This window comes from Etheostoma spectabile, chromosome 18, assembly GCF_008692095.1.
Source record: "Etheostoma spectabile isolate EspeVRDwgs_2016 chromosome 18, UIUC_Espe_1.0, whole genome shotgun sequence".
In the NCBI taxonomy this organism is placed as follows: domain Eukaryota; kingdom Metazoa; phylum Chordata; class Actinopteri; order Perciformes; family Percidae; genus Etheostoma; species Etheostoma spectabile.
This window is the reverse complement of record NC_045750.1, coordinates 4,301,706-4,327,456: the sequence shown is the minus strand read 5'-3', so window position 1 is coordinate 4,327,456 and position 25,751 is coordinate 4,301,706. Positions and strand designations below refer to the sequence as shown.

At 41.3% G+C, this 25,751-nt stretch overlaps 1 protein-coding gene and 1 long non-coding RNA gene across 2 annotated transcripts in view; one reads left to right on the top strand and one right to left on the bottom strand.

The window, feature by feature from the left end:
* Positions 1 to 8: 8 nt before the first annotated feature.
* filip1b (filamin A interacting protein 1b) overlaps positions 9 to 25,751 on the top strand; it is a 43,260-nt gene continuing 17,517 nt past the window's right edge. Inside the window, 4 exon segments of the mRNA XM_032543788.1 lie at positions 9 to 441; positions 18,930 to 19,194; positions 23,595 to 23,768; positions 24,798 to 24,976. Coding sequence (XP_032399679.1) covers positions 18,937 to 19,194; positions 23,595 to 23,768; positions 24,798 to 24,976 — 611 coding nt within the window. The 5' untranslated portion in view covers positions 9 to 441; positions 18,930 to 18,936.
* LOC116706851 (uncharacterized) lies at positions 12,701 to 20,632 on the bottom strand. The gene is made up of 3 exons (XR_004336337.1): positions 20,620 to 20,632; positions 17,679 to 17,687; positions 12,701 to 12,814 (listed from the first exon to the last, which is right to left on the bottom strand). It is a non-coding gene; the product is annotated as an uncharacterized LOC116706851 (long non-coding RNA).

Genomic DNA, 25,751 nt, shown 5'->3' with positions numbered 1-25,751 from the left:
GTGGGTTTGTTAAAGCCTCAGTCAGTTCAGCTGCTAACACAGACTGAGAGCACATGTTAAATATAGAGCATACTCTCACTGCTGACCAGAGAGGAGAACTGATTTAAATTCAACTGAAAGAAAGACTCTCTCTCTCTCTCTCTCTCTCTCTCTCTCTCTCTCTCTCCCTCCCTTCTCAGTTCTAACTCTTAGTCTCTTGCCCGGTGAACTCACAGACCAAACTTGGAGAGGACGAAGCTTCACACCGCTCCGTTAATGCGCCTCCAACTTTGGCAAACGGTGTGAAGAAGAAAGAAACTACAGAGGGACTTTAAAGGACAGAAGACATTTCTGAGAGAATCCCAATTTTGTGACAGCCGTGGGTGAACTCATCAGACAGGACTGGAGCCGGGGGTTTTTGGGGACTGAACAGCTGTGACACATCTGGCGTGCTGAGACCAGGTAAAGTGATGTTGTGACTGACAGGTGTTTGTTAACCTGTAACCATATGGTAATTGACAAGGGGGGGGGGGGGGGGGTGAGGTTCAACCCTTTCAATAATCAAATCTAGCCGGTGCAACCCCCCCAAAATGTTTTTTATTAAATAGATGCAGAAAAGCCACAGCAATACTACAATAATACCACCACAATACAGAAAATGATGTGCTTGATGTTCAAAATTTCAATTTAGCTCAAAAGTGGAGATCTCAACCCCCCCAATGTGGACCCATAGGTGACGCCCTAGCCTGTGACACTTAATAAATTATGTTTCATAAATGTTCTAAAAAGTTTGGAAGAACAAAATGTTATATGTCTAAAAATCAATTAGACAATTGATTGTTGACAATCAAACAAATATATTGTTTGCAATCTTTAAATCCCCCAAAAACTATTGAATTAGAAAGTAAAAATAAATTCTAAAAAAACTCTTAAAAAACGTGAGAAATTAAATACTTTATACACTTTTAAAGTATTGTTAATATTGGTAAGATTATTCTCTGGCATGGATGATGTCAGTGTTGAGGTGATTTGTTGATGAATAGAATTAAGAAAAGTAAATCATTTTTAGCTAGAAAGTCATTTGTCAATTAAATTCTGGTTAAATTGAAGATTGTGGGGGTTTTAATCAGAAAAAAGTATATAAATATTTAAACATTTGCGCCTGAAGTACACACACAAGTCCAGTTGGGAGAAACAAGTCGATATTAGAACTTTTTAAACAGATATTTTTATAATCTTATTTCAAGTCAAGTTCATTCATTCAGAAATCCAAAGTTTGAGGCCCTAAAAATCTGTATAATACACAACATCCACTAAGCATTACCCCCCCCCCCCCCCCCCCATTTCAATCCGGAAGCTCCTCGAAAAACTTAATAACAAGAAAAACGAGGATGCAACAGATGCAGACAGATGGTCTTTTAAAGTCAATCAAGTCCAAAAAACATAATATTAACCCTTGTGTGGTGTGTGGTCATATTTTGGCTCTGGTGGAACCAGTAACATTATTAGACTTTTAAATCAATACAGCCATAACAATTTATGTAAACATGTTTAATAGGTGTTTACTTTAGGTCAATTGCCAATGATATATTTGTCATGTATGGTTCATATTTGTCATTTACCCCTGTGAGATCACATTCATGATCAGATGATCATTTTTTGGGAGAAAACAAGGAAAATCAATTATAAAAAAGGTACACAGAAAATGAGCAAAGGCCAATGAGTTTGAGTCAGAATGAATAATAAATAGCATAATTTCTCTTTTAGCAAACATTGAAAACGGGTCCCACAGACCCGAACGCCACACAGGGGATAAGTAAAAAAGTGTAATACGTTGAAGTGTTTGGGACAAGAAGTGTTTGGAGCGATGATTTACTGGAATGAACTGTCCACCAACCAAACCCCGTTGAGTGTCTGAGCGTTGTTCATCCTGACTCATGAATGCAGCGGCTGTGCGACGCTCACTCTGTGACTCAGTGAGTTATGACTCCCTTCATTCACAGCGCAGTCAATGCTTGTTTCAGGAAGCCATACATCAGACGGCGTTCATTTAATAGATCTTTTACCAGAGTACTTAAGCTCTGCTCTCTCTCCCGGGGAGAGTAAAACCGCTCAATGTAAAGTCATGGAGACTTCTTTTAGAACAGGGCTCTTCAATGTTTTTTAAACCAAGGAGCTCTTAAAGCTACAGTGCGTAGTTTCTGTCGCCTCCATGAGGAGTTCTAAGCATTGACAACAAAGCTGTTGGCGCGTCCACATGACACAAGCCTTCCGTGATCGCACACCGCCCCCCTCCTCCACACAGTTGCCAGTAGCCTAGGAGGACATGGAGGATTAACACAACATAATGGACTCTTCAGAAGAGGTCATTATCTTCACTCAAGTTTCTGGGCGGGAAAGAAACCGGACGGCACAATCTTCTAAACGTAGTCATACTGAAAAATACAGAGAGAGCTGTGTGGAGCTGATAGTCTTAATTAGCTCTGAAGCAACTCATTTGGCAACGGCGTGAATATAATGGACGTTTATTAATATCAAAACGTTATGCACTAAAATGAAAGAGAGATGGAGAAGGGACCCCCTGCTACGTAATTGCATGAAATTACCTTGGGGCTACATAACGTGTAGGGCAGCCTAAAGCCTTTATAGATACCTTATTTTCTTGCATACAATAGTAAGCTATTAAAATAATAATAGTTGGCATGATTACATCAATCATGTTTTGATGTTAAACATACATGTAGCAGAGGGAATCCTTTGGAAGAACTTCGGATGGCTACCTCAGTGACAACCTTACCTGGGCAAGTAAGCCTATAATCAATTTGCTTTCAAATAATGAACAATAATTAGGAGATCTCTGTTATAAACCACACCAGTGGTTCAGCTTTATATGTGGTAATATCAGTCTGTCGGTCGAGCCACTCCTTTGGTTCTGACCCAAATACCTCAACAACTATTGGATGGATTGCAATGACATTTTGTACCGACAAAAACAGACCTATACAGAATTTAGTGTATTTTCATCTAGCGCTAACATGGAATCTACATTGACACAAGTGTTTTGTGAAATGTTAAAAACTATTTGAGGGATTGCATGACATTTGGTAAGGCAAGGCAAGACGTTGTGATTAGCGCTCCCCTAGTGGTGGCGGAAAATAAAACCTCATATCTAAACCAGACACTGTAAAGTTTGTGGTTTTAAAGGTCCAGTGTGTAACGTGTTTAGTTTTTCATTATCAAAATCTGTGTTGCCTGTTTACAAACTTGTCCTTTTTCATGAATATTCACCACCACCATCAATTCCAAGTATTCATTGAAATTTTAAATTAGCATTCCCATGAACTGGGGTAGAAACGAACAACACACAAAATTCTTACGGCCACTAGACAACTCTTTTGAATGTAAAAATGTGTAACTATTAGGCTGAAAACTGTCAGACATTGGTGCATCATCAGCCTCCTGGGAACTGTAGTTAAAAAGTACCTTTTGGCAGGTACCAGGGACCTTTTATCATAATGGAAAAACAGAAAAGGTGTGTAGAGTCGAGGTGAGTCGAGCAGGTACCATGTGAAGGAAAATCGCTGTTAGTCATTTTAGACAGAGTTAGTGAATGCTCTTATTAACAGCGACCTTGCTGGGGTTCAATGTTTTGCTCAATGCAATGATGTCTGCTGTAACGTCATCCCAATGTCAGGACAGTCCGTCTACGTTCCAGATGACGCGCTTTGGATTTGAGCCAAACAGTAAACAGAGGGGCTTTTTGGCTCGACCACCTCTGTGTTATTGTACCCAGCATGCTTTGCCCTGCCCAGATCTCCAGGGATCTTTCTCTCCATTAATAGCTTGTTTTTCCACTGTTTTTATTGCAAGTTATTTTGAAGCCTTTTTCTGAAATATGGGGAAAGGGATTATCTGTAACAGAACACTCATCAACTTTCAATTTATTATCCCTCAAAGCTCTGGGTCATATAGATGTCACCTGTATCGTTGTATTTGTTGCCTGTCCCATCTGTTAGCAGGTTATATCTCAGATTCATCTTCAGCTCTCCGTAAAATGTATTTTGTCAACCATGTGACAGCAAGTCTCTTGGTTGTGTCACTATTGTTAGCCTATTTTTACAAAAACGTCTGCTACGGAGCCTTACCCTGAGGTATAAGGTAATGGAGCTCTTTATACATTGTTGTGTTTCTTTAGAAATAAACAATGGACAACTAAAGTTTTTAAACACTTCAGATGTAAAGTTATTTTCTGTCAAAGTGGCGCCAAAATGAATGGCAGTCAATGGAATGCTAACGGTGGGTGAGTGCTTGCTTGGTACCATTTAAAATGGCGCCATGTGAGCTATGGTTCGGAACACACTGAAGCAATGCCGACGGAAGCTGATTGGACGAACGAGCCACGTGTGTGTGGTTTCTCCAGAAATTCAAAGCCAGACTGTCACGGCGGCTCGTTAAAATGCAGTCTGATTTTATATATAAATATACATAAATCTGTCTTCATTTCAGACCCACAAAGGTCAGTTCTAAAGATTTTCGTCAGATTTTGAGAGACTCTAGTCATGCTTATCCTGCTTGTCATTTCCGGGTTAGCACTCCATCAATATTAAGATTCCTGCACACAAAACACATGTAGTTTTTAAAATCTGGTGTTTTTATTTTAAATGAAAGTAGCCAACAATATAACAGCCTACAAGTCCAACTTTCAAAAATGTGAGGAATTTTGTACATTGAGTATTTTACTTGTAATACTTTAAGTACATTTTACTGGTGATCCTTACAGACCTTCGCTTTAGTAACCTTTTCAAAGCAGAACTTTTACTTGTAACAGAGTATTTTTTACAGTGTGGCATTAGTACTTTAGTACTTTAAGTAAAGGATCTCTATACTTCTTCCACCGCTGGCCATCTGCATTCAAGAAACAAACAGACTAGCCCCCCCAAAAAACATTGGTATCATATTAAAATGTTGCAGAATATGACTTTAACACCTGGCCTTTAGCATGTTTTCCCTCTGACCTTCGTCTCTATCTTTCTCTGGATTTCATCACCTCCTCCATCATCAAACTCCTGCGTCAGTTCGTAACACTGTGTCACTGTGTCTCCCAGCTGATAAGACGGGAGACCGTGAGATCAGTCTCCTAATTTGGCTCAGTAATCTCTGTGGCAGGTTTTGGGGGGGGGGGGGGGGGGGTGAGTTGTTTGGTTTCATAACAGCGACTGCTGTTCCCATGACAGCATAACAGGGAGCCAGAGGAGGACGGAGTTTGTTTGGGTACACTTTTGTGTTCCGAACATGCAAGGCAAAACACTGATGGATATCTTTTCTTTTCTTTTTTTCATCTCATGTTTATTTGAATAGAGACATATGCTTAGACATAGACATTTGTGCAACACATCTCCAATGTACAGCATCACAGCATTTAAAGCTATTGCTAATTAAAGCCCATCTCTAGACACCTACATCTGTGCTCCCCAAATCTGCACATTTTGGTTACTGTACTTTGACTACTTCATTTGTCTGTGAGTGCTGTTTGCTGAGGTGCCTGGTCTCCACGTCCGTACGCATTGTAGTCTATAAAATGGTCTGGGTCTGTGGTTTTGTCCACAACTCAAAGATATTCACACTAGAACATATTCACATTTAACAAGCTGCAATTAGTAAAGATTGACTGAGTTAGATAGATAGATAGATAGATAGATAGATAGATAGATAGATAGATAGATAGATAGATAGATAGATAGATAGATAGATAGATAGACTTTTAATGATGCCAAATTGGGAAATTTCAGTGCTACAGCAGCCAAATATCAGCCATGAATAGTATTTATAAAGATGTAAATGTAACCTATGTTTGTGCAAGTTCAACTTTGTGCAGTGTTGTGATGTATATGAGTCTTATCTAACACTCAGTGATGACGTGTTAAAAAGATGGTAATTTAAGTAAATAGTTATCAACTAACAGATCAATTGATTCATCTTTGCAGCTCTGCTTCCATTTGAACCTGTTGGGTGATTTCATGCATCAGTTTTCATAATTTCCGTCTTTATTGGTTTGTGTGAGGGTAAGTCTTCTCTGAGGTCACTTATGGGATGGTACAGGATAATTCTTCTCTCATGAGTCATTTCTCCAGTCAGAGGAATGCTAAATGGCTGGTGGGCTGACCACAAACCACTTGAGGTTCACCAGAGTTCAGGAGCTAAATGGCCTGTAAACAAAATGTAAAAAATGATGAGGAACGAACAGCGGTAAAGGTCCCTGTCACTCTCGTGATATCCTGCCTAGAGGTGATGATGGAAATTAAGGACAAGGCGTTCGGTCGGGTTTGGTCTTAATTTCCATCTTTTTACTCTGGCTGGGCTCGGGGTTACACAGTGGGTTGCGCGGTAAACGAGCAGTCAGGTGATGCGTTTAGATTCGAACGAAAATGGATGCTAAGGAGGTGAAACGGAGGCTGGCCTCTGATGAATTATGTTTCTGTTGCACCGGCAAAGAATGTCAGTCATGAATAAATTACTTTTAAGGCCAGATTACTTCTGTAATCCTTCCCTCTCTATCGCTCCCCTTCACACAGTTCATGGGGGTGGCAGTAGCTCAGTCCATAGGGAGTTGGGTTGGGAACCGGAGGGTCACTGGTTCAAATCCCCGTATGGACCGAAAAAGTTGGGAGCGTGGATTGGTGGCTGGAGAGATGCCAGTTCACCTCCTGGGCACTGCTAGGTGCCCTTGAGCAAGGCACCGTACCCGACCACTGGGGGGGTACTGGTTCAGCTGGCAGCCCACTCACTCTGACATCTCTCCATGTATAGTGCATGTATAGGTCCTGAGCATGTGTGTATTTCAGGCCTGTGTGTGAGTACTAACAAAAAGTGTGTACACAGAGTGTAGTGCAGTAATTTCCCCATTGGGGACTAATAAACAAATTATCTTATCTTATGAGGGAAGTTACTTCATGCTCACTCCATTTGAAATGCATGTGCATGTGTGAGACTTGGCTGCTGGTCAGCTGCATGTTGGGAGTGATGTCAGCGATCTGGACTGGTCACCACTGATTATAGAGAGCTCTTACACAAACCCCCAAGGGGATAAAAACCCGTGTTGTCTCAGCTCCCGCCGTTGACTGACGCGGCGCGGGAAAAAAAGCAAGATTTTTATGTTGGGCGCAATAGAAAGGAGTGTCTCAGCTGTCTAAGCTACTTTTAAGGTGTCATGATGGGACATTTTGCTTTGACAAATCAAAACCCAAAGAGAAACAAAGGAAGCAGAACTCTATTAAACAGCAAAATATATAGATAGGTAGGTTGTCTGTCCGTCCCCTCTAACACAACCCGCTGGAGCTTTCTCCGTCCTCCTATCTAAACCAGAGGATCGGGTTCCGTTTGTTCCTCGCCGTTTAGTTTTAATCTTCAGACCCTGGCCTCCTGAGTGAAAGTCTTGTGTTTGTTTATTAGAGCCAAATAAATGTGGGTCATAGTTGCTGAGTGTACAAATGACCTTTGAAGCCTTTTTTTGGACGGAGGACAGTCTCCTGCATGCTGATGGTCAAATATGTGTTTGTGTGTAAGTGACTGACAGAAACTGGTCCAGTATGAAATTGGTCCAGTACTAAAGGTACTCAAAGCGATGCCACTCATTTTTTAGGCTACAACATTTTTTGTCACAAGCAGCAAACATCTCCTCACCATCTGCTAGCTGCCTGTCCCCTGAACACACTGTAAAAACAACATCTCACCAGACTCCATTTAAAAAAACAGCACTTTTAGCGTGTGTAGAGCCAACATATTTTTTAAATGTAAATCGATAAACGGTGTTAATTTTAGTGTTGTCAGGCAAATGTGTTATTAACGGCATTATTGCTAACCCATCAATCTTTTTATTTTTCTAGCAAACTTTGTAGTTTCTTTCACATGCTGTTGCAACAACTAGTATTGTTCGAAAAACTACAACAACACCCAGTTACCCTTTAAATACAAAACTTCAATGCAAGAGAAAAAAAGGTTAATTCTAGGAGACAGGGTTGACTTTTGTGATGTTTTTTGTCACATCAGCACAAATCTATACATGTGAAAGCAACTTTAAGTCCTTTCAAGTTATCTTTGAATGATTATTTTTTCATCAACAGAAGCAGCTGAGACTATGTTTACACATGGCCGGCTATTTTCATACGCGGACACTTTAACCTCCCCGTTTTAAAAAATAACATTGTGCACAGCTGTCAGTTTTCAGAAAAGTGTCTAGTTACACGTACCCATGCATATATGTTGTCAAGGCCGTTAAGAGCATGCCAAACCTGTAGGTGGCAATGTGATGAGAAGCTCAAGCTCATGTTAGTGAGTTTCTAGAGGCAAATTCTCCATTTGTGTTTAAACGAAGGGCACAAACGAAGAGAAATGGCTCTGTTTCCCAGAATAACCATGTACGTGTAAACAGGTCCTAAATCTCTTCTTCTCTCCCTTCCTGTTGCCAAATGGCTTTTCCTCCTCTCTTTAGCAGATAAACTTTCCTGCAGGACTTGTAAATCCAAACCTCTGACCCGGTTTTCACGCCTGGTTTTACATTAACTGGGCTGCATGTACGATTTCTATTTTTGTGGCAGGCTCTCCTCGGCCCTGCTGCTCACTCATCTGTGGATCCTTAAGACCCCCATATAAGGTGGCAGGTAATGAAGGCAGGGTCGATTCAGGCAGAGGTTGTCTGCACCATGATGCTGTAAATAAACCTCTATCTCATATCATTCAAATTAGGTAGCTTCTGCAAAAACTTTTCTAGCTGCTAGCGTTTCACTCTTTTCAGCTGTCAAAAAGTGCAAGAAGCTTCCTCTGTTGGTTAGAGACCATATTAAAACATACATATTTACCAAAACTAATGTAGGATAGATAAAGAATACACACATGTACTCAGTCCATAAATCCAACAAGTCCTCCAAACCATAAGACGATATCGGTTGTTAATTCCTCCTCTCTAATACGACCCACAAGAAGAGAGAGGAAACGAGAATACGTGTTTTTTAGAAGGGTGAGACGTCTGAAGAGTCACATGATTTCGTCAGCTGTATGGGCAAAGTTAGTAACGGCTGTCAGCTGCACGGCTTCCAGGAAGGCTGCTCTCTGTATCCTTGCTTATAGCTCCTCGGAGATCCCTCCTCCATCCTCGCTCATAGCTCCTCGGGACAGGAAAAAGATTAAAGATCATTTTAGGCCTTTATTTTTATAGGACGGCGAAAGATTTAAAGAAAGGTTGAACATGTGGCCGCTGTATCGAGGAGTAAACCACCAAATATGGGCGCATGCTTGACCAGGTGCGCTACCCAGGCGCCCTGGAACAGGAGCTTTGAGACGGCTGTCAACGGCGTTCCAGCAAGGAGCGAGGATATATCAAATAAAAGAAGTGAAAGTTTCTTGTAAGGGACTTGGGGCTTTTACACTTCCTCACCTTACTTCCTGCTTTGCTCCCGTCATAATTACTAAGGACCCTAGAGGGCGGCGTCACTATAAACTTAAAGATAATTGGGGCCGGGTTGGTTCAGTGGTGGAGCAGGCGCACATGTACTGAGAGGTTTGATCCTCGACGCAGAGGTCCAGGGTTTGAGTCTGACCTGTGATGATTTCTTGCATGTCTTCTCCCCTTTCTCACCTAACTGTCCTGTCAACAATGAAAGGCAGAAAAGCCCCAAATAATGTTCTTTAAAAAGATACAAAGAGAACAAACGACCTATGGGGGCGTTTTTGGGAGGTTTGGGGGATGACAGTCTGAATAGAGAAATGTGCCATAATAGGTTTCATCATATCTTTCTTAAAAAATGTAAAATCTGCCTGTTTTCAAAGTGTGGGCTCACAACCCCAATGTTGCTTACGCTTAGATTTAAAAGGACAAAGTAACCTTTCACCTCTTAAGATGAAAATGTAACAGTGGGACAAATTTCAAACTTGTTAAGCAGGTATATTAAAGATGATCCCTCTTAAATCTCAAAATAGAAACAGTTTTATGGACACGGTCTCGTGATGTGGCATTGCCGAAGGCTTTTATTGACGAGCAGCCGATTTAAATGGTTCTATTCTGGATGTTGGTATGACGTGCTAAAGATGGTAATGCAAGCCTGTAGTGACATTCAAGCATTGACTGTAAGTGTCACTATTTCAGGCACGGGGGTGCTTGATAGACTGTTATTATTCAAGCACTGTGTTTCAGCCTGCAATGTCGAGTGCTTTTCCACCGAATCATAAAAGACAGAACGACACGCTGATGCAAGAAAAACTGCTGGTTTCTTGCTCATATAGCCTTTACATGCAACCTGCTTTTTTGTTGCCACATCATTCACTGTGCAGGTTAATGCACATGTGTACCCAGAGGTATCAAAGTGAAGGAACCCCGACTGGGTAAGAAAGGTTGTCTGGGACTGGATGGAGACACTGGAGTGCATTCCATGACCCCATTGTTAATATTATTATATACAAAAAATGTATATGTTTTTTTTTTTTTACCCGTCAACTCCAGTTTGTCTGCTCCACTGTCCGACTCAGCAGCTGGAGAAACGCTGTGAAACACAGGCACAAACACTTACTTTGGTATGTACAGATGACGAGGTAAATAAGCTGTGGCCTTGAGATAACTGGAGTATAAAACAGCATGAAGCACGTGGCTAACTGCGGTCACATTTTCCAGTTAGCTAGGTATGATATCATCACAAAACCTTATGACCCAACTCAATCTTTGAAGACGAAAAAAGGGAGTCCACTGATCAACGTGTCGATATGGATCAAATACATTTTCTAGATCCGCTCTCTGCTGCAAATGCTCTTCTCGTTTTAATGTTGGTATTGAATTGGAACTGCTGATTGCACTAATTATTACAAGTTATAAGTTATAAGTTTATGCAGATTAATGTGCCATCGTGTAAAAAAAAAAAGAAACTAAAGCCGAAGATCCTTGGCAGATCAGTTGGCAAAATAATCTCATCACAAAGGCCTCATTCAGGAGCTGTCTGGACCTTTTGATCATATTACATGAGCTCCCTGTAGAAGCACTGCACTGTTGCGTGCAGTGCGTTGCTACATGAATCCTCAGTGAGGTTGGTTTACTATCCTGCCATGTTAACGTTGATTACGGAAGATTTATTAAAGGACGGCTGTAGCCTATTTATTACCCAAAGACAGTGTTGTAATGCAACAAAGTAGGCCACAGATACTTTATTACTGTAACAATTTACCTTTTTTTTAATTTATATTTCTGGAAACTTTTACTTATACTGCAATACATTTCCCCTAAGCATGTTCGTTACCCGTTACTTGCAGGAAATGTTTTTGTACATTCGACGGAAAGATTCTTTCTCGAAAAGAAAATTCTGTTTTTCTCTTTTTTTAAGTCAGACTTTAAATTTGTTGTTTGAGGTGTGGAAGCCAAGCCTGGATGCCAGCTGAAATTAGCCCCGCCCACAACATTTGAGGTCGGGAAGTTTAGTACAAACCAGAGCTGTACAGTCCAATCAGATTGTCAGGGCGGGGCTTTATACGATGATGGACAGGTGATCAACAGTAACATAATCAACCACGTCACTAAAAGAGCGTTTTGGTTGGATTTTGTTTACAACAAAGATGTCTGCAGCCGGAGAACTGAGATGTGCAGATTCCTCCATGGCGTCTGTTAGAGAAGATATCAACAGCGCTTTCATTTTAAAAGAGGAACAGAGAACCGCGATCGAGGCATTTGTCGATCGAAAGATGTTTTTACCGTCCTTCCTACGGGATTCAGCAAAAGTTCAACATACATCACTGATTGGTTGTAGGTCTATCCATCTGAGTGCACTTTGCTCATGAAAGTACTTTATACAAGACTGCCCAGAGTGACTGGGGGAAATATTCATGATTACATTTACAACCCCAAAATCCAAAACCAGATGATCACTTTAATTAATAATTTCCCTGTCGTGAATGAACTCAAAATTGTGAGTCTGTAAACGGCAATTTTGACAGTTTGAAAGTTGGAAACCTTGTTTTTTCATCCAATGGCCGCAGTTGCTGTTGTCCCCCAGACCTCTTTCATCACTCATACTGTTTTACAAGCTCAGTTGGATGGAAATACACCTCCAAACACTCTGTGGCTCTTTGCCAGCTGAGCTCACAGAGCGAACAAACATTTGGTTGGTTGTTGACGGTTTCCCATTAAACGTATCTCTTCTTACTGTGTTTCAGTTGTTGCAGCTGTGTGGATAACCGCTGACAATTTAAAAACAATCCAACAAAATAGATGACAAGCTTAGTTAAAAAAATGAGTTATCCAAAGTGTAAACAATGGGAAAAAGTTGGGGGGTGATGGTGCAATAGATATGACACGTATGTTTGGTATGGGAGATCTGGGTTCAATTCCAAGTTTAATACATCAACCAATGTGTCCCTGAGCAAGACACTTAACCCCTAGTTGCTCCAGAGGCGTGTGACCTCTAACATAAAGCATATCTAGCACATGTAGCAATTGTAAGTCGCTTTGGATAAAAGCGTCAGCTAAATGACATTTAATGTAATGTAATGAAATTGCAGTTAAAATGCAACCCGTCACCTGCTGAAATGTACAGAAAGGAGTGAAGTTGTTGCTATTTATCAGTAGCTGAGTCTTACCCGTCACTATGAAACTTAAAGCACTATATAATTTGTTTACAACCTACGTAATCATGAGCCAGGACATGCAGGGCCACTAAGGCTACATTTGCTTTGCAAAATTTTTGTTTTCAAGCTACGTTTTGAGCCAAAAGCGATTTCCGTGCAGAAAAGTGTTTTGAGCTCCAATAGAAGAACTAATCTCCGTTTAAAGTAACACGCTCAAACCGCATATCTCATCAAGATTCTCATACACTGGGAATGTGTGTGCCGGGGTAAACAGGATGCAGCATGTACACTCTGCTTGTTACTGGTCGTTGCCATGGTAACGTTAGTAGCTTAGTCCCAGAGAACGAGGCGTCGTGACGGCTATCACCCAATCAGGCAGCAAAACATTGGCATCAGTGTCGGTGTTGGCCACAATTTCCGTTGGCAACTGTTGGGACAGTAACACAACCCTGGCGATTGCAAACCAAAATGGGGTCAAATGTCTCCGGTTTAGGGGCTCTGAAACGCCAAAGTATTGCAAATGAAAGGTGTAAATGTAGCAAAAGGTAATAGTTTTTTTAACCAAACCGTAGCAATGTAAATGTAGCCTGATGATGAAGTCAAGCAACTCAGTATAAAAGACCAAAAAAGGGGACTTCAAGCAACGTCCATTAAAGGAATCACAATGGCGTTCCACAAACATTCCAATAGGTAAAGTTATTCTCCGTAGTAGAAAGTTTTGCCACAATGTCAAGAACAAACACCCTAGCTGTCCCTTTAACCGTTTCTGCTGCTTAAAGTAATTAAAGTCCAAGTATGGAAGAGGTCTTGTTTCAGTGTCAGACTTTCTGCATTTGTTCCTGGCCCTCAGTGTGAAGTTTCCAGTGTTTTGTCTTCCTTGTGGTTCTGGATTTTATTTTGTTTCCTGCCTAATGTTTGGATGCCGGCCATGCACCAGAGAAGTCAATCAATTTTGTGCTGATACTATTGCTGTGATGAGATTTAATTTCAGGAGCTACACAAAAAGAAATAAATGCAGAGTTTTCCTGGACTGATTATACTGCAGATCTGTTGCCCGAAGAAAAACGACTTTCGGTCCAGTGCAGTGTGAAGTCAGGGGCATTTAGGGAATTGAAATCTATGATTAAATGACTTTTACAGCTAGACAGATCTAACAAGTCATGAACCACATTTGACTGAAATATTAAACAGTGGACTAATGACAGGAGTATATTTGTTTTGGCTCTGCTGTAAAGTTACCAACGTCCTCCTCTTGGCTCTCAGGACCCTCTATCTGAAGCCCTTCTGCAGCACAGATGACTGACTGCATTACTTTCCCCCTCATGATGAGTTACAGTGACAGGCCAGACCTCTTTAAACCTCCTCAAGCTGATCTTTCCCTTATATAGTCATTTTTCAATCTACACGCCTAAATCATGTTGCACATGAAAAGCATGTTGCACATGAAAAGCAGTTTTAAAAACTATAAAGTTGAGCTGGTGACTTTGGATCACTGCCATCACTCCGGATGCAGACCAAAGGGAGCTCTGCATAGTTGCATTAAAGCCATATTGTATCAAATGTAATATTAACCAATTTAGCCTGCTGACTTTACATTTGCGGCAAACCTGAGTGTATTGATTCCAATGGGAGAGGAGAATATGAACACAGCCTTCGTCCGATTCTTTCGCCCCATAGTCACCAAAGTAAATATTGGACCCATTTTTCACAAGCTACATCCCCAGAATGTTCTGAAACTAAAAATTTTCAGACGGACAAACCTGGAGAAATATACTCTGTTTGAGCCAGATCTGGCAATAAAGAAACCCTGACGTCAACTGACATTCACCAATGTTGACAGATAATGGCTAGCTAACAAGCACACGGTTTTGAAACCTTTTATCTTGCCATAATTAGCAGTTCCGAGTTGGTAATACGTTTCACGTCAACATCCAGTAGTTATGGCTGAGATTTTTCTGAAAACCCAAATATGTCAGATTTGGCCTCAAGTAATGCACAAGTGCCTAAAAAAATGCACACAAATGGACACCTCAACTCAATTCAGCTATAATCTTCTGTTCAAGGTAATTAAACCCAAATTTAAAGGATAACGTTTTATATTGCACAGTATTTCTATATATAATTTAGTCTGCAGTCTTAGTTGTAATGTGAAGTCGTAAACATCTTATACACATCTACCGCCCAGCTGCAGGGTGAGTCAGCACCTAGAAGCTAAAATAGGTTTGATAGACTGTTAAGCCCTAAAAAGAAATAGCCCTACTTTTAACGAGCTAATTGTCCCCAATGCTAACATGCTCTTGTTGTACAATTAGCCGACTATGACATGGCAGATGTCATCTTTGTTTTTAATCATGAGCCTTGTGTAATGATGCAGCTCATGTTGTTAAAAAAAGATAAAACAATTGAGACCAGACAGCTAGTATGATCTATATTTACCAGAGGACACGTCTCTAATATATCATTACTATAGGAGCTAAATACAAAGAAACACGACCCAGTGGATGTTTACTGCTCTGCTGTTTTTGTCTCAGAGATTGACCGTACGTGACCTCTATTTAATTACCAACCATTTAGGCGATGTAAGCCAGCACGGTAAGCATGCACCGGCTGTTTATTTGCAACAAGTGGTGTTGTGGAGGCGTGTGAGAGCTGCAGCTGTGAGGGAATATGGAGGTTCGGGAATCCATGGGATTGCTGATGGATCATTACGTGATATGGAGTATCCCCTTGTTGGACTCTGAACAACACAAGTGGGCAGACCCTAAATATACCCCTTTTAAAATTTCACCAAACAAACAGCTGCGTCCGCTGCACAGGGTCCAGCCCACAAATAGAGGCAAAGGACAGACGATACGTTTCAGTGTAGTGGGTTGTAAGAAGATGGATTGACAGTTCACAAGCAGACTAGATGAACGGACCACTCGCTGGGCTAATGTTGGTCGCATTACCGCCAACGTAAACTGGTAAAACTGGGCAGCTGTTCTGGAGACGTCAAACGTGTTGTTAACATGCTTCATTAGCAAAGCTAGCACAACTGAGTCATGCTAATATTAGCATAACACATACTGTTTCTGTGTTAGCAAAACATAACTCTGTGTGTTAGCAGTGTCCGAAAGCCAAGTTGGTGGGTGGGTGAAAAAATACACGTAGCCTATTGCCCGAGCGTATTTTTTACCCGCTAAAATACTCAAGTGTTAGCACACTTGCGCCAAAAATGGCCAAATACCGTGGCATGAGGTGAATGCTAGCTAGTAAACAGAAGGGTCATGATGCTGGGGATGACCTTTACCTCACGAAGTAAGAGCGTGCGCCCCATGTTGGCTGAGCCTTTGCAGCGGCCCGGGTTTGAATCCTACCTGCGGCCCTTTGCTGTGTGTCATCCCCCCATTTCTCTCCCACCTTTCCTGTCTATCCATTGTCACTATCAAATAAAGAGACACAAATTATCTTTGAGAAGTGACGTGGTGGCTGGCGTTCTGGTTTGTGCATCTGCTTGCGTCAGTGTGTCCGTGTGTCGGCCCTACCCCATGAAGCTCTGATGTGCGGCTGATGGGCGGCTGTGGCTTAGTGGTAGAGCGGTTACAGTGTTTATCTGATGAGCAGGTGGCACCTGGTACGGCAGCCTCGGCCACAGTGTATGAATGTGTGTGAATGGTGAATGTTTCCTGTATGATGTAAAAGCGCTTTGAGTAGTCGTTAAGACTAGAAAAGCGCTATATAAATACAGCACATTTACATTTACATGATGTGCAGACAGCAGAAGATAGTAGCTGCTTTACTAAAATGACGACAAAGAGTTGCCATTGACTTTTATTTTCAAACGGGACACAAACCCCGGTCTCTTGGGTGAAAGTAATGTGTTTGTTTGACCCATCTACCCTTTCTTCTGCTTTGCTCCCATCATAACTACTACGGCCACTGATGGCCGCTGCCACTTTAAACGTTAATATGAGTTGTAAATGGTGCTTGAAAAAAACCCATGAAAGCGTTATTCAGGGGAGAACGGTCTCTGACTCCCAATCGGTGTTCCAGTTCCAGTCATGTTCTTTAACACTTAACTTGGAAAACAATTTCTACATGGAGCTGGAGTAGTCCACAAAGTACACCATTGTCTAAAAGTATTACTGTATGCTGTATTATTGAGAAGTCCCAGACCAAAAGCACAAGATGTCCACGTGCCTTTGGCTGTGGAGCACAAGTCGGCACATGTTTGAAATAACAAACATTGTAAGGAGATGGTGTATTTGTGTATTTGTGAGTGGACTGTTTTGGTGACTGCCAAACCCTCAAAGTAGAATCTATCGTCAGTGCTGACCACTTCACTGATAAGGTCACTCTGTAAAATGACTCCTTGAATCAGAGTTCCTCGCTTGTCTAGGTAAACTGTTTACGCGGATCAGTTTCATCATCTGCGACTCTATACGACACTGTGCTGCCATGTAGACTCTCAGTTGAAATAAGACTTGCAAAACCTTTTGACAAACACTTGGCAACCCAGATGTAACCTGTACACAAACCATCTCTATTTACAGACCTTATGTTTACTCACTTTTCCAGTTGCAGGAGAGTTTTAGGCTTTAAAGGATCACTTGAATCTCAATGATATCATTTCAACAAAAAGTGAATGCCATTTCAGTCTGTCCAATACGTTTTTTCTAGTTGGAACGCTTTTATTTTTACCTAGCTATGATATTTCTAAAACCTTGGATTATAAAACAGCAATACAATTCGATTGAATATTCTGGATAGAAGGTCAATAATTTTGTATGTCCTTTTGTTTGTTCCTCAACATACTGGATAAAAAATGGATATCAACCTCCTGCAAAATCCAAGTAAAACAAAAAATAACTTTGGTGTTTTACCTCAGAAGCTGTTTCAACATTTCATTACTGTTGTAATTTTTTTTTTTTTTCATATTAAACTCCCTTCCTCCACCTTCCTGAAAGTAGTGTCTTAAACGGCAACTTCATGTTTCACACACCACCTTTAATGACGAAGAGCCCAGTTAGGCTCAAAACATTGAACTTTGTTTAAATAAATTAAATCAAAAACAGTGTTGCGCGTCTTTCACAAACTGATATGTCACTGGTTGATATAAATACCTCGTATACCTCTCTCAATATCGCATTTGACATGAGTATGGCAGCTTAAGAAAAATCCTGTCCCGGCAACCGGATTCAAAAAGCCATTGGATCAAACTGGATAAAAAACTGAAATGGAAGGAAATGAAAGTTCTGGAAAACGCAAAACACATAACATCAAAACTAAACTCTGAACGTACGACAAAGAGGAAGAGCAGCTACAATTCGTCTGGGACGTCGTGACAGAATGGATGAACTCTCATCAAGAACCATTTCTTAATTTGTAGATCTTGGCATCTCCCCTGAAACAACTATTACTACTACTACTGTTATCTTTATTTGTTTGGCTTCTACAACATAAATTAAGTGTGAAGTAGTGATCATCCAGTGGTGGAAGAGGTGCTCAGATAGAAATCAACATACTTGTTTGGACACATAAATGTGAGCTATTGTCCCGTTGAAGTCCTGTAATCATGCTGATGTTTTTGCAAGTGTTACTCTGTTTTTACAAAACTGCCACACGTTTTCCTAATCATACTATTATTTTTTTTTGTTTGTTTTATCTTTAAGGCCACTCTTGGAACAATTTACTTTCAGAATGCAATGGAAATTTAAAATTTTAGAAGACCCACAGGAGTGTTTTCTGTACTCATATCTAACTCAGAGAACATCAGTCGCATTAGAACGCAACGGACACAGTTTTGATCATGTTGTTAACTTTGTAAAACGGTCACAGTTTACTTAGGTTTAGGCACCAAAACTACTTAGTTAAGTTTAGAAAAACATAATGGTTTGGGCTAAAATCAGACCTTGCATCTCTTCGTTACGCACATGAAGCTAACTGTAAAGTAAATGTTGAAAGTCCTGTTTGTTTGCCTCCATATGCAAACTTTGCACTTTTATACTTTGTCACATCCCATTTCTGCTTTGCCTGCCGTCACTACTAAGTTCACTAGAGGACACCGCTACTACAAACTAACTTATCCCTGTTGGTTACACTTTACTTGAAGTTTTCTACATAACGGTGACATGACACTGTCATGAACGTGTCATAAAACATTATAAACAAGTGACATAACATAACGCTTTTTTTAGTGTCATTTGGATTTGTCATGACAAATTATGGTTATTGTAAGGGTTAGGGTTAAGGTTAGGGTCCATGTGAATGCCATGTGTTCATGACAGTGTCTTGTCACTCTTAAGTAGAAAACTTCAAGTAAAGTGTTACCTCACGGTTTTATGTATTGGCATCAATTTTGTTTCTACTCACAGGTAGAAAATGCGATCCAGGAACTGCACCATGGAGGGTCCAGATGACGGACAAATCCAGCCCACTAAAGGCTTCATCAAGCAGGAAGTGGAGAACACGCCAGAGCTCACAAAGAGGAAGATGAAGGTCCAGCGAGAGGAGAAGGACGGGAGGACGGCGGGCTCAGCTAAGAAACTTCAGAAACCTGCAGAGAGCAGGAAGGCAGCAAGGGATCTGTCAAAGACGGACCTGCTGCACCTGCTGGGAATCATGGAGGGAGAAGTTCAGGTACATACTAGACTGGGACTTCTGTCCACCACTGGTTACTTTGATGATAAATCTAAGCCCCCTGTCAGATCATCATCCTGTCTTTAACCTCAACAAACCTTCAATTTAACCAAATCTGAACTACTACAGTTGCAAAATGGGAGGAAATGCTGGTTCTGAAATCATTTTTTTCTCTTCGTAAATAAGCATTTGTAAGCGTTTTATTTTTCTAAACCAGGGTTCAAAATTAAATTTTCATCTACCAACCAAATGGCTAGTGAATGTTCAAATTTTACAAGCCACTCAATGGATTACCATTGGTTTTTGTTGTTGTTGTTGTGAAGCAAAACTAGCAGCCACTTGCATGTTTTACCAGCATTTGGCTGGTAGATAGTGCTAATTTTGAACCCTGTTCTCAACATACTTAGATAAGTTATAGCTGCACTTATTAATATTTTGCTATATTAACCATTAAAGGTGGGACTCTCAAGGCCCTTTAGGATTTGATTAAATTCCGACTCAGACTGGTACAATGCAATCGATGATAAAACCATTGCCGTTATATCTCCACAACTGAAGAAATAGCCTAGCTTAGAACGTAAACATGATGCACATGTTTATGTCTGTTAGATTTTACCATCTCACTGGTTCCGCCGTAAGCATAATCATTGCAAATCCTATACAAAGTGATCTTGGCTATAACAGGTCTTCAAAGCTTTTGGGTTAATTTTGGCTCAAATAATGTAAGTTTAAAGTATGTGTGGTCGGCGCCTGGATAGCTCAGTTAGTAGAGCTGACGCCTATATATAGAGGTTCACTTCTTGACGCAGCGGGCCGGGGTTCAACTCCTACCTGCTACATGTTATTCCTCTCTCTCTCTCCCCTTTTATGTCTTCATCTGCCCTGTCAAAAAGTAAAGGCTGAAAATGCCCCAAAAATAATCTTTAAAGTATGTGTGGTCTATATCCATGATGTTCCACTTCTGGGATTGGTCCGTTGCCGGATGTCCGTTACCTTCCTTTCTTCTTGCTTTGTGTTGGTGTTCTAACCCCGGTGGATTTCTGAGGACTATGGTTACCTGCTCCTCAGATCTCTGCAGGGTAAATCCAGACAGCTGGCTAGACTATCTGTCCAATAGGAGTTTCCTGTTGCACGACTAAAACTACTTTTGAGCAAACACGTTCCACCAAAACAAGTTCCTTCCCGAGGCTATTTCGCAGCGGCATGGTGATGGTCAAGATGATTGTGATTGGTTCAAAGAAATGCCAATTAACCAGACCCTCGTTTGCAGCGCTGTGGAGGAGGGTCTGGCCCAGCGAGACTAAAGTATGTGTCTGTTGGGACTGTTAGCTCTCAAATGAAGAATTGAAAATAGGCTGCAAGCTGGGAAGAGAATTTCCTAAAACCCAGAATTTTCCAAAGCTGGTGAAGTAAATGTGAAGTCACTGGACTTAAACAGCTTCTTGGCTCTTTAATGACTTGCTAATTCAGAGTTTTATTGCTGTGAGAGCCAGGGAATTGGGGACTTTTGTTATTAATTGAGATGACTAAGGATGCTCATTGGACAACTTGTTTACCATGCCAACTAAAGACTAAAAAAGACTGAAAATAGTCCATTTAGTCAGTTATTTTCTTTTCAAAAGCACCCAGTAAATCATTCTTATCCCTAAGGCAGCGAAAGGCAGCACCTGCAGCTTACTGTATTAAACCATAAATACAGCAGAGCATAAGTGCTGAGACATATTGACGTCTCTCAGTGTGTGATGGGTTGGATTTTGAAAATAGCCTCTGCCAGTGTGGATACAGCCCACCGGCGGCTGCTGGGTTCCAGTCTGATAATGATTTTCTAATGGAGGTACATTTATAACGTCCTCTCCAGAGAGGCAGGAAACTGCTGCCTCACCCCTTCGTTTCCATCCTGCATCGTGTGTTTGGGCGTGCTATGTATTTTCCATTAGCAATGGGACTGAGAAATACACAACACAGAGCAACATTTCACACAGGAAGAGCTGCTTTTGTTCTGCTTTGATTCACAAATGCATCAAAATGTTAAAAAAAAAAGACTCCACGGTTAAGGATGTCACAATACCATAATTGTCATTGTCATCCCCATTATGTCAAAATGTTCAGGCTGTTCTTATTCACTGTTTGTACTTATATCTACAAAAAGTAATACACAATTTAATTGGTGTATAATGTGAGCCAGAACATGCAGTGCTGCCTCCAAGGAGAAAGTTAGGTGAGTAGTCTATATCAACAACGTTATGTTTTTGGTGCCGCCGGAGGAGTAAAATTCTTATCACACACTTGACAGCCATCAATTCCAGGGCAAAGCGCCGGGGGGAGCTATGGTGCCGCTGCAAAATAGCCTCTGGAAGGAACTTGTTTGTGCTGAAACGTGTACGTTCGAGGTCGTTCTAGTCGTGCAACAGAAAACTCAGATTGGACAGAAGCCAACACAAAGGAGGAGGAAGGTGACGGACAACCGGTCGAAATGAAGGACATCTGGGTGAAGGACATCGGTTCAGTCCCTTATTGATAACGATATTTTAGCCTGTAAGTTTTCCTTCTAAATGTATAAAATGGACAATTTCTGCATTACAGTAAATTGTCTAAAAATCATTTTATTATTTTATTATTGTACAAAGGAATTTGGGGAGCTCGTCTCTTAGTGGCTGTCTGCCAGAAACTGTCCATTTTTAAAGGGGAACTATGCCATTTTTTAGCTTAATTTACCTCAACTGAATAGCTTCGGAGTCATTGGAATGGTTATGTGACTTGAGTCTCTCTTGAGAAACCTGTAAGGGGGGGGGGGGGGGGAGCTCTATAGAGAAACCTGTAGGGCGCTCTATAGAGAAACCTGTAGGGAGCTCTATAGAGAAACCTGTTGGGGGGCTCTATAAGAAACCTGTTGGGGGGCTCTATAGAGAAACCTGTAGGGAGCTCTATAGATAAACCTGTAGGGGGAGCTCTATAGAGAAACCTGTAGGGGGGCTCTATAGAGAAACCTGTAGGGGGAGCTCTATAGATAACCTGTAGGGGGGCTCTATAGAGAAACCTGTAGGGAGCTCTATAGAGAAACCTGTTGGGGGGCTCTATAAAGAAACCTGTAGGGAGCTCTATAGAGAAACCTGTTGGGGGGCTCTATAGAGAAACCTGTAGGGGGCTTATAGAGAAACAGTAGGAGCTCTATAGAGAAACTGTAGGAGGGTCTATAGAGAAACCTGCAGGGGGCTCTATAGAGAAACCTGTAGGGGGGGCTCTATAGAGAAACCTGTAGGGAGCTCTATAGAGAAATCTGTAGGGGGGCTCTATAGAGAAACCTGCAGGGGGCTCTAAAGAGAAACCTGTAGGGGGCTCTATAGAGAAACCTGCCAACAAAAAGCAAGAAAACGGCAAAGAAATGGCCAAAACTATATAGCGCCGCTTTAAGCCTCATTTATATGGCACACTTTTGAGATGAAGATTTTGGGATCAAGGATTTAAATCACCTGACGTCTGGATCTTAAGTTACCAGAGAAACAAGCTGCAGGTTTAAGGATGTAGGTCAGCGGTTTATTTATCTGACCACAGCACAGAAAAAGCAATGAAGACAAAAGCAATCCTAGAGCCCCCCCAAAATAATGTCTTTGGAATAAAATGATCCCTGTGTTGCATCAGCCTCAGAGCTGAAAGCAGATCATCCTTTGTGCACAGAGAAAACAGAGATGATCCGGTGTGTGTTTATATCGTGAGAAGGGTCTGTCACTGTGTCATGGCCTTGGTGCATATGAAAAGGCAGAGTACAGTGAAGGAAACGACTCCCTCTGCTGGTGCAAACCTGCCTGTCTCTTTGTGTGTGTGATGTCAGTGTGAAAGGAGTCGATGAGGTAATATTCTGGACCCAATAATAAACTATATTAAGCTCCTGGCTCAAATTTTACTCTTTATATAAATGATATGCAAGCTCTATAGAGAAACCTGTGGGGGGGCTCTATACATGTAGGCGCAGCATCAAATTCAGATGATGGTTGCAAGGATTGTAACTTAGCTGGTGTCTGAGCATCACTGTGCAAATCTTCAACCAGTTAAAACACAAACTGTAAATCTTTTTACGTCGCCTGTTTAGCTCTGGGTGTTTCAACATAAAGGTATACTGCTAATGTGCATCTTATAAACCCTTTTTGTTAAACAAACAAATAAATTAAAGAAGGTAGATTAGAAGATAAAGTGTTCCCTCAGGTGTTTTAATCATCTTTTAAAAACCTTTAAAGAAAAGTACTTTACTGGAGCTTTTAAAAAAATGTTTCTAGTAGCCAAGGAGGACACGGAGGATTAAAAAACCATGATGCACTCTTCAGAAGAGGTCATTGTCTTCACTCGAGTTTCTGGGCGGGAAAATCAAGAGAAAAAGCGTTAAAGACTGTGTTGTGTCTCTCCAGGCCAGAGAGGACATCATCGGCCTGCTGAAGTTGGACAGAACCCGACCGGAGGCTCTGGAGGCTCAGTATGGCACGGCCTACCCCACCAAACCCCTGCAGGCGCTGCAGAGAGACGGACTGCTCGCCCTCCACAACAACCGCACTGACGACGTGTACGAGAAACCCATGGCCGAGGTGAGACAAGAACATACTTGCATACATACTAACAGTGGACAGCAGGAAAGTTATACACTTCATATCCACATGGGTCATCAATTCTAATACATTGATAAGTAGGGTTTGGGCTGCTGAGGAAACTCAAACTTGTGCAAACGTTAAATTTGGAACCGATGACCAGATTCAAAACCACGTTTTTCCAAACAATTCCAAACAATTCCAATGAAGTAACGATTCAATTGGAATTGTAATTCTGGAAACGATACCAAGTAGAAACCGTTTCTCGATGCCCAATCCTACTGATTAGTTTGTTACATTTAAGAAAATGGCAAGACCAGATATTTCACTTTGGTCAGGAAAGCCACGTTGAGGTTTTAACCAAAGAGCGACACAGCAGTGGATAGGAACTCACAGTTATTTGGATTTTCCTTTTGCCAATTATTTGTAAATTAAGATTTGCATCACAGTTGGAAGGAAACTTGACTAATGTTGGTGTTCTCTCTCTCTCTCTCTCTCTCCTAATATACAGTATGTATATATATATATATATATATATATATATTATATATATATAATATATAATATTATATATTATGACTTGGACGTTACTTCACTTCCTGAAGGTTACGCATGTTCCTTCCCATGTAACTTTTTGTAACTTAAAATAATGTTTCCAAAGTTTTACCAACAGTGGGGAAATTATTCAATTCACCTAGGTACTGTACTGCAGATCTGAGGTACTTGCACTTTACTTTAAATCATGTTCTTCTGTGTGTTGAATAGCAGTGGTTTCTTTTTGAAAATGTAATTTTCCATGCTCATTGAAGTCTGCAGGGCGTCATAAAGAGGCCAACAATCGCAAATGCAGTTAGTGTGAATAAAGCTGGTAATTGTGTGGAAAGAGTCTCTCCGCTCATTGTTATCCTGCACACACACCACATCACCATAACCGTAGCTAATGGTTGGGGATACTGGGCCGGCCGGCCAGCAGATGTGGTGTCAGGCTCTGAGTTGTTGTTAATGAGTGTTGACATGTTTCCCCATTAGTTGGACCGTCTGGAGGACAAACAGAAGGAGACGTACAAACGCATGTTGGAGCAGCTGCTGCTGGCAGAGAAATGTCACCGGCGCACCGTCATGGAGCTGGACAACGAGAAACGCAAACACTCGGACTTCATGAACAAGAGCGACGATTTCACCAACCTGCTGGAGCAGGAGAGGGAGAGGTGAGAGCCCTGTGTGTGTGTTTGTGCTTGGTGTGTGTGTTTGGTGTGTGTGTGTATGTGTGTGTGTGTGTGTGTGTGTGTGTGTGGTGTGTGTGTGTGTGTGTGTGTGTGTGTGTTAGAGTTGTGTTTATATGGCTTGATCGTAGTCAGGATTTGGGCTGGATAGCCTATCATATAAAACCTTTAGATGATAGTTAAAAAAAAAAGAAAAAAAAAGCATATTTACATACTACCCAATTCTACCCTACAAAAGAAGTTAAAGTTCCAAGAAAAAGGCAGCCATTATTATTTTACCTTGTTATTTTTTGGAAATGAAGCAGTGTTGTGTTCCACAGCACACATAAAAAGTACTCTCGGCTCCCTGTTCTGGGAATGTCGGTAACAGGAATGGCTCACAGAGGCTAAATCCCAAGTCTCTTATTTGATCTGTTGTTTGATCTCCTCGCTTGAACAGAAAGTCGTTCTGGCCCTCCTTCTCAAAGCTCTTATTCCTATCCCGAGGAGCTATGAGCGAGGAGGGATCTTGGAGGAGCTATAAGCGAGGATACAGAGAGCAGCCTACGTGGAAGCCGAGTAGCTGAAAGTCATTGCCAACTCTGCCCATATAGCTGGCAAATTAATGTGACGCTTCAGAGAAAAGCTGCAGGTTACAGATGTTTTCAGACCACAGCACGTAGAGAGTCAAAGGTGATAAAGATGACAGGATGATGCTTTGTGAGCAGATAAGGAATCCAGATGTCAATCTGAGTGACTTTTAGTACCTTGGATGCATCTG